General features: G+C 43.6%; 1 protein-coding gene across 4 annotated transcripts in view; it reads right to left on the reverse strand.

Annotated features, from left to right (window-relative positions):
• The window catches only part of ZNF334 (zinc finger protein 334), a 41040-nt gene extending 32599 nt beyond the window's left edge, over nt 1-8441 (reverse strand). For 2 of the 4 annotated variants that reach the window (XR_004431264.1, XM_033186626.1), the window contains exons 1-2: nt 8110-8441; nt 6816-6874 (exon numbers count right to left, since the gene is read on the reverse strand). Coding sequence is in view for 2 of the 4 variants with exons in the window: in XM_033186626.1 (XP_033042517.1) it covers nt 6816-6874; nt 8110-8251 (201 nt within the window). In the remaining 2 variants the exon portion in view is untranslated. Of the gene's footprint in view, nt 1-809; nt 1315-6815; nt 6875-8109 lie in introns of those variants that run through there. The other 2 variants (XM_033186627.1, XM_033186628.1) reach the window with 2 other exon arrangements.
• Between the last annotated feature and the right edge of the window lie 783 nt (nt 8442-9224).

Below are 9224 nucleotides of genomic sequence, written 5' to 3' on the forward strand. Positions count from 1 at the left end.
GCTGGGGTGTTCCCTATCCTCCACTTTGGAGACCACTGTTGTAAATAATGGAAATCCATAAAGAGGTATTTGTAAGCAAGGACTGGAGATTTGTGACCAAATGTGTACTTTGAAACAATGCTCTAGAGCACAGGGGTTGGCAAACTACAGTCCATGGGCAAAATCTAGGCCACTGGGAGCCAAATGTGGTCATGATCATTTGTTACACACAGTCGGTGACGGCTTTCATGTCACAACAGCTGTGCTGAGGAAATCTAACAGAGACCACAGGGCCAGCAAAGCCAAAAATTTTGACCTTGTACTCTAAAGAAAACATTTGCTGTCCCCTACTCTAGAAAAATGGAAACTGGCTTAAAGGTCAAATTAGAGGGGAAGAAAACTAAGACACCACTAACGGACATGAGCACAGGTAGTTCCTGGGAAATGGGAAGGAGAAAATCAGTCCTACATAATGGGAGACAAGCAGAGTTGACCACTACTTGATGTGCAGATGTATTGTGCAGATTATTTCACATGATCAGCTGGGCTGATGCTAGTAGTATATGTGGAGATTAGGAAAACAAAACAGAAAAGGGAATTGAGCATAGGAAACGAAGGCACTGATGTTTACCATGCTGTGCTTGAAGTATCTATTGAGTAAAGAAGTAGAAATGTCTAGCTGGTAGTTGGATACATCGTTCTGGAGCTCAGAGGAGAGATACCACAGTGATCAGAAGCAATATTTGAAAGCATAAATAACGAGGAAGGTCTCCATGAACTGATATGAAGTGAAAAAAGCAAAGTATTAAAGAATATCTATAATATTCTACCTTTTATGTAAGAAAGGAGATGTAAGAAAACACACACGGCCAGGTGTGGTGGCTCACACCTATAATCCCAGCACTCTTGAGAGGTTGAGGTAGGCAGATCACTGGAGCTCAGAAGTTCAAGATCAGTCTGGGCAACATGGCAAAACCCCATCTCTACAAAAAATGAAAAAAAAATTAGCCGGGCATGGTGGCATGTGCTACTCGGGTGGCTGAGGCAAGAGGATCACTTGAGTCTGGGAGGCAGAGGTTGCAATGAGCTGAGATTGTGCCACTGAACTCCATCAACTTGGGTTGACAGTGCAAGACCTCATCTCAAAAAAAACAAAAAAACCCCACCACATATAACCACTACATGTGCAAAAAAAATTATGGAAAGGATACACCAGAAACTCATGAAACCGGTTACATTCAGGGGAGAGGTGGAGACAGATGGAAAGAATAGATGGATGGGAAAAGAGTAGAAGAGATGAGAAGGAGTGACACTTCTCTAAAACATCTTTCTATATGGTTTTGATTCTTAGAAAAATGGTAGGCCAGGTGTGGTGCCTCACGCCTGTAATCACAGCACTTTGGGAGACTGAGGTGGGAGGATCGCTTGAACTCAGGAGTTCAAAACCAGCTCAGGCCACATAGTGAGACCTCATGTCTCAATTTTTTTTTTTTTTTTGCCAGGAGTGGTGGCGCATGCCTGTAGTCCCAGCTACTTGGGAGGCTAAGACAGGAGGATTGCTTGAGCTGAGGAGATCAAGGCTTTAGTGAGCTATGATTGCACCACTGCACTCCAACTTGGGTGACAGAGCAAAACCCAGTTTCAAAAATTAGGCAAGTTAAGTAAGTTTAAGTATGTAAAAAGGAAAGAAAGAAAAGAAAGAGGAAAGGAAAGGGAGAAATTAAAGGAGGGAGGAAAGAAAAGGAAAAGAAAACAAAGGAAAAGGAAAACAAGGGAAAGGGAAGGGGAAGGGGAAAGGAAAGAAAGGCTAGGATGAACCCTGCAAAATAACTAGCCAGCAAAGTGTCAAGGTTGTAAGTGACAAATAAGGACCATTGTGGGTTGTAACAGGCTAAGGAGACAGGACATTTAATGCAACTTGGGTTCCTAGGTTGGATCCTTGAACCGAAAAAGGATATTCATGGAAAATAATTAGCAGAATTTGAATAAGATAGATAATAGTACTGTATTCATGTGAATTTCCCAGTTCTGATCACTATAATATAGTTTTGAAAGATCAGGGGAAGCGAGGTGAAGGAAACACAGGTATTTTGTGTATTTTTCTCATTCTTCATATTTAAAAATAAAGCAGTAAAAAATAGGCATGCTGCCTCCACCTCCGCAGACACCTGGGCTTCGGCCTGCTGTATGTTTCACCTCACCCACATGACCATCCTAGGTCACCCCAGTCTTTCTTTTCTTTGATCTGCTATACATCTTTCTACTGACACACTTCATTAGGTAATTCAATGAGGCCTTTCCTGTTATCACCACTTAACTGTCTCTTACACATAAACTAGAAGTAGTTACATTATCCATTTTATTTCCTCCATGAATTACTTCCTCTAAAGGACCTATAAGTTTCTTTATTTTATTTTATTTTATTTTTCAGATGGAGTCTCGCTCTGTCTCCGAGGCTAGAGTACAGTGGCCCTATCTCAGCTCACTGCAAGCTCCACCTCCCAGGTTCACGCCATTCTCCTGCCTCAGCCTCCCTAGCAGCTGGGACTACAGGTGCCCGCCACCATGCCCGGCTAATTTTTTTGTATTTTTAGTAGAGATGGGGTTTCACCGTGTTAGCCAGGATGGTCTCGATCTCCTGACCTCGTGATCCGCCCGCCTTGGCCTCCCAAAGTGCTAGGGTTACAGGCGTGAGCCACCGCACCCAGCCTAAAGGACCTATAAGCTTCTTGAAGGTAAAGAGTATGTTATAATTATAGGCACAACAATAGGCATATAAGGTCTTAATGACTAGAAAGAATGGCAAAAATACTAGAAACAAAACGCCAGGGGAAAGAGTGCCAGGGAAGAGCCCTCACTAAAAAGTTCTGTACTCGCTAAGGCAGACCCAGTGCACTTCACAGCAGAAAGTCCAAAGTAAGAACAGTGAATGTGTTCACTTTGTGAGAAACTGAAAGGTGCTTATGACAAAGAAAAAGAAACTCGATTCTCCCGGTGACTCAGGTCCACTCTGTAAGCACCACTGTAAGTAGAACGATGATCCCTTCAGAGCAGAGGAGAGTTCACTGTTTCACACAAAACAAGACTACCCACAAAAAAGAAATGATGAGCACTACTATGAGCAGGCATACGGCTACTGAGGAGATATGCCCACACCTTTAAAGGCCAATAGTCTTACTTGTGAGGTAGACAGATAATGACCAGACCCTATACGTAATGCAGAGATGAAGAGGGCCAGCATTGCTCTGTAAACACAGTCTGTGGACACAGAATATGGGGACAGGAATGGGTCCTATGACGAGATGGCTCCTGGCTATGGTCCCAATGTAGACAGAAAAGGGGTAGAATGTCAAGGAGCAAACAGTGGAAACATGATTGAAAGCAAGAGTGTAAAATTTGGGACATGTTCAGGAGACTAAATGCAGACCACCATCATTCTTCAGAGGGGCTCAGTGTGGGGGGTCCCTCCCACCAGGGGCATGTAGCACATCTGTGGAGACATTTTTGGCCATCGGGGTTCTGTGGGATGCTGCTGGCATTTGGTGGAGGGAGAGGGAAGGAGGGATGATAGAGACATTGCAACATGCAGTACCTTCTCCTACAGGAAAGAAATGCCCCAAGTCCTGTATAACTTTCTAATCTTAAATAGTCATATAAGCGAAAAATATGTTTATAATGATCTGAGCCTAGAATCTTATTCCATTTGGCACTTGGACATATAGTATATATATGTATATTAAATTTTCTTCAATGTAATAGTGGGTATATCAAGGACAATTTGATTTGAACTGGAACTTTAGGGATTTTCACTCTTGAAAATATCACAAATGGCAATGTTATGTACAGTATTCGAATCATAACACATCACTCCTGTATCAGTGAGAACCTGTAATTACATTCATAGAGATTTAACCTAAAAGTAGTCTGTATAAACATGAGACTTCTCTTTTGACTTTTACTATAGTTATATCCGGGCAAGTCTATATTAAGATACATATCATTTTAAATTACTTTATGTTTTTATTTTTCCTCTATATTGAGTTCTATCGATTTTTAAAAAATTACACAAGTAGGTTATATTATCTATGATCTCCAAAATAGGATAAAGGGAGGATGGCTTTTAGTTGGGATTTCTAGAAAACAGAGCCTGAGGCAAGGACTCAGTCTGTATCATTTTATCTGGGAACTCCAAGCCAGGGCAGTGAGGGTGAGGGAAGTAAGGAAGGGAGGAAAGAAAGGATGTAAACAATGAGATATGAGAGGCATTAGCATGCTGCCCACCACCTCACTACAAGCCCAAAGAGGGGCAAGTTTCCTTAGCAGGAGCATGGGGTCAGCACATGGGACACATTTGGGAGAACCACCAGGAGAAACTAATCTTGAAATAGTGCACAGAAGAGAGAAAGGATGGTGAATTCATCTGCCCACCTCCTTCTCATTTTCCATTTCCCTTCATTCAAGGTTCACCCAGTGAGTTAACCTGCCCACACTTCCAGGTTGCATCATCTGGCTCCACCATCTGGCCCCTCAGGAAGCTGGTACCACACCTTATGGTGTGTGGTTTCATCCAAGTCTAAAAGAGGAGGCAGCCTGGTGTGAGTGGGTGGCATTAACTAAGAGAGATAAAGGAGATGGCTGAATATGGAAGGTTTGCATCCCAATATAGCTCATAAGAAAGTATGTTCTGTAAATAGATATGGGTCTGGCGGAGTTGAGAACCACCTCAGCAGAGTTTGAACTGTTTGTGTAATATCTTTCTTTTTCACTAGCATGTGAGCTCCATGAGGACAGAGACAGTATCTCCTTCATTCAAATTGAATGTAGACCATCTAGCATAGCGTATGACACACACTTGTTGGATCAATATACAGTTATTGAGTGAAAGGTCCAGAGCGGTAGGAATTAAGAAGAAGCAGGAAACGGTCATGACATAAATAGCCTTACATGTCATACCAAGGATGCTGAACTTGTATTCCATAAGTGGTGTGGAACCTCTTAAGTCATTTCTGTATTAAGATATGATCACGCTGGCATTTTGGAGGAACTGGTCAGTGTGAACAACAGCCTTGAGGTGGGAAGAGGAAGGGGCCAGGCAGACTGCTGAGAAAGCTATTAATATTATGATGACCCACGAGAAACTGAGGCAGGAGAAGGAAGTGAAAGGACAAATTCAAGAAATGTTATTAGCAAGCTCGACAAACAGGTATGGTAGGGGGTGAGGAAAAGGAGAATTAAGATGGATTTCAGGCTGGGCGCAATGGCTCACGCCTGTAATCCCAGCACTTTGGGAGGCTGAGGCGGGCAGATCACGAGGTCAGGAGATCAAGACCATCCTGGTTAACACGGTGAAACCCCGTCTCTACTAAAAATACAAAAAAATTAGCCGGGTGTTGTGGCAGGCGCCTATAGTCCCAGCAACTCAGGAGGCTGAAGCAGGAAAATGGTGTGAACCCGGGAGGCAGAGTTTGCAGTGAGCCGAGATCGCACCACTGCACTCCAGCCTGGGCAATAGAGTGAGACCGCCGTCTCAAAAAAATAAAAAAAGATAGACTTCATTTTCTGGCTTGATGGAAGCAGCACTGATAGGGAATCAAGAAGCAGCAGTACATCAAGCAAGTTGTAAATATTATTTCCATGTTGGATACAAGGACTCCATGTGCCTTCTGGACATCCTTGTAGAGATGTTCAGCAAGAATCTCAAGCTGAGGTTCTCAGAGGCAGAAATATTTCAGAGCATAAAGACTCACAAGTGAAAAACCACAAAGGGCATGAAAAAAAAATCAGAAAGAATAATGGGCTAACAATGGAATAGCAATGTTCATGAAACAAAAGAGAAGATTGTATAAAAGATATAAAAAAGACACAATTACAGGCTGGGCATGGCAGCTCACACCTGTAATCAGCACTTTGGGAGGCCAAGGTGGCAGGATCACTTGAACCCAGGAGTTCGAGACCAGCCTGGGCAACATAGTGAGACCTCATCTCAATTAAAAAAAAAAAAAAGAAAAGAAAAAAGACGTGATTGTAGAGCTACAAAGAGAATCAAGTGAGTGATACCACAGACATTATCAGAGATGCATATTAGGGAGAGGGCAGTCATACTGTCAAATGCAACGAAGAGTTTGGTAAAGTATGAACTGAAAAGTACTCATTGGGTTTGAAAACATTTAGGTTACTGGTAACTTTTTCCAGAACAGATCCATCAGAGTGGTGGGGGCAGACATACGACTGTATCAAGTGGGTTGAAATGAGACAGGCAAGTGAAGAAGTTCTACCTACAGAATATTGAATTGTTCCCTCTAGAACTTGTTTTATAAGTACAGCTGCAATAAAGTTATAGGGCATTATTTGAAGAATATTATTCTATTTGTAATAGGTTTTATCCATTTATTCTAGGTCTTATCACTGGATCATAGACATCACAGAGAACCTTCCGAATGCTGCCTGTTCGGATGACACTGGATTGGTTCCCTGTAATTACTGTGCTCTGCCTGGGTACAGAAGTCACAGGAAACCCATAGCATTTCTTTCCCAGCTGTTATTGGCAGAGCTGCCTCTACTTCACTTACTGAAAGATCATCCAAGAAAATTTTTAGATAATTGATGGGAAAACCACACAAAAATCCAGTGTAAGGGCTATCATATTGTCTGGGCTTTCTGGAACCATTTGAGTAAGTCTATAGGAATATATGATTTCTGTATATCTATGTCCACTTTTCTAGTAGTGATCGAATACTCTGATGCTGAATTTTATAATTTCAGTTTCATCTGCAAATTACTCTAAACCTCTTGAAGTTCACAGTATAATGTGAGAAGTAAATCCCTGAGCAACTTACCTGAAATTTGTTCATTTTCAGGTTCTCCTGAGAAAGGGCCAAGAGTGTTGAAAGCAGAGCTGGGTAAGGAAGAATGGGGAATGGCATGAGCAATCTGGCTCACACAGCAGCTCTACAGTTACCTACAAAGACAGCCACGCACCCATTTAAAAACATGGCCCTTTGACCAGTCTGGTTCAGGAAGCAACAGCTTGAGGAAACGTTCACTTGTCCATTTATAGTTCTAGAATGGTCATACAGAGCTTTTCTTACTGTCAACAAATGGTTTCTACTGAATTACTGGGAATTTACGCCTCCTTTGGAAAAAAACTGAAAACCTCTGAGTCCAATTAATAGAAGACTAGGTCAACGAAAGTTAGTATATACAAAGCCTGGAACACTATTTTGGCATTAAAGTGGATTCTAGGATTAAAAGATTTCTTGGAATAGGAAAATGATATTTTGTCACTTACCTACTTTCCTACTAATGTATTTAGCCACTAGAGATGACAGAATCCAGAGAGAATGAATGAAAGTGTTTAAGGTGTTTGTCTTTTTGACAGTTTGGTCTCCTTTAGCTGCAGTTTCACAAGAGGACCTTTTACTAAGAAACTTCTTGTGGTAGGTAACTTAAATGTGGTAGATGACAAAGCCCTGACCGGTACTCAAAGGACCAGAATTCAGTTATTGGCTTTGTCACTAGCAAACTGCATTACTGAATAAAATCTTTATGAAGTCGTAATTTTAAAACAAGATAAATTGGTTTTTAGTCTTTCCTTTACCCCTATTGTGTAGCTCTGTAAGGGGTAAACTCAGTAAATCCCACGTGAGGTGATGAACATGGTTGGTGCAGCTCAGAATAAACAGAGGATGGAGATGGTAGGAAAGGACATGTATGTGTTTAGGAAGTGATGAAGAGATCATTTCCTTATTTATAACTAGTACGCCTTCCTTCCAACCCAGGACTCTCGCAGATACCTCCAGTGAAGTGTCTTTTCCTGTCAAATCTGGACCCTGCCCATTCCAGCTCACATCCTTCTTCCGAAACGTGATATGAACTTTGCTGAGCTATAGTAGTCAATGGTTGCAGGACTAAGTGCATCAGCAGAAGTTCTGGAAAGAGGCTCTAGCTACTTGGATGCGCAAACCTTTCACTTTCACCAAGCGCCTTCTTCAGGCAAATCAGGGCCCTAGAGAGAGCCCGCCCCGTGGCCTGCAGGTCAGGAGCCCAATCCTGCCCTGGCTGCCTCGCCTCCCGACAACAGGAAATCCTCCCTCCAAAGACAAGGAGAGCGCGCGTCCACCCTCCGCTGACCCGAGGACAGCTCCGCCCGGCCCCACCGTTCCCTCCGACGCCCGAGTGCTGGGAGCTCGCCGCCAGCCCTTCCTATAGGTGGTGGGTGCACCCGCTTCGCCTGCAGTTCGCACCAGGTCCAAGTCACAGTGGGACCAGGCATTCACGGGCTGAAGGACCCTCACCCGGAAGAGCCTGTCGAACCGGAAGCGCGTCCAGGTGAAAAACAGGAACGGCACATGCGCAGAAAGGCCCCCGGGCCGCCTTTCCCGGGGCTTTCCCGAGACCCGCGCCGGCTTTCTGGACCACAGTCCCCAGAAGGCGTCGCGGCCGCCGCCCTACCCTGAGGGATCTTTGAAGAGCTTCTGCTTTAACTACAGAGCTTGGGTGACTGCTGTGAATCACCAATACGAAAAGTAAAGTTTCATATCCGTTTCACCGAAGGCTGTAGATGAGAAAGGAAAATTCTGCGAAATGAAAATGACTGCGAAATATATTCCAGCAGAATATTAAGGGAATAATACTAACGACCTGCAGAAAATTTCTCGCCAACAGGATACAAAATCATTGCTGGCTTTCAATACGTGAAAGTTGAAGATAAATCAGAATACCTCTGAAGAAAATGATCTATTAGCTGTAACCCCAATTCCCAGAGATACCCGGGTTTAACATTAGGTGCACATTCTTCTGACAGTTTTACAAAGAGGAACTGATATGGGTCTAATAATTTGTTATTTTTAAAATTAGCAATATAGTTAATATACTTTAATACTGATTTGTTTTTCTAAGACCACCAGAGCGAGCACAAAAGAACCAGCGAGTAGGCAAGGCTAAAAGCAAAACTGCAAATTTATTCTTTGGTCATCTAGCTCCAGAGAAAAAGGTATGGGGGGAAGTCTGTTGGCCTCCGGCAAAGGAGGCCGAGAGAGTCACCCAGTAGAGCTCTCGGGCAGAGTTCCTAATGCATCGACAAAGGTAGGGGCTGAGGAAGCCCGCCCCGTGCATCTGCCGGGAGTGGCTTTTCTAGGAGTGGAAGGGCAATAGGCGGGGCACGGACGCGTCAGGGGAGCGGGGGGGGGGGGGGGGGGGGGGGGGAGGTGCCGCAGGTGCCACCAGGTAAATCTTGATCTCTTCGG

This window comes from Trachypithecus francoisi, unplaced genomic scaffold, assembly GCF_009764315.1.
Source record: "Trachypithecus francoisi isolate TF-2019V2 unplaced genomic scaffold, Tfra_2.0 Lachesis_group21, whole genome shotgun sequence".
NCBI classification, from domain to species: domain Eukaryota; kingdom Metazoa; phylum Chordata; class Mammalia; order Primates; family Cercopithecidae; genus Trachypithecus; species Trachypithecus francoisi.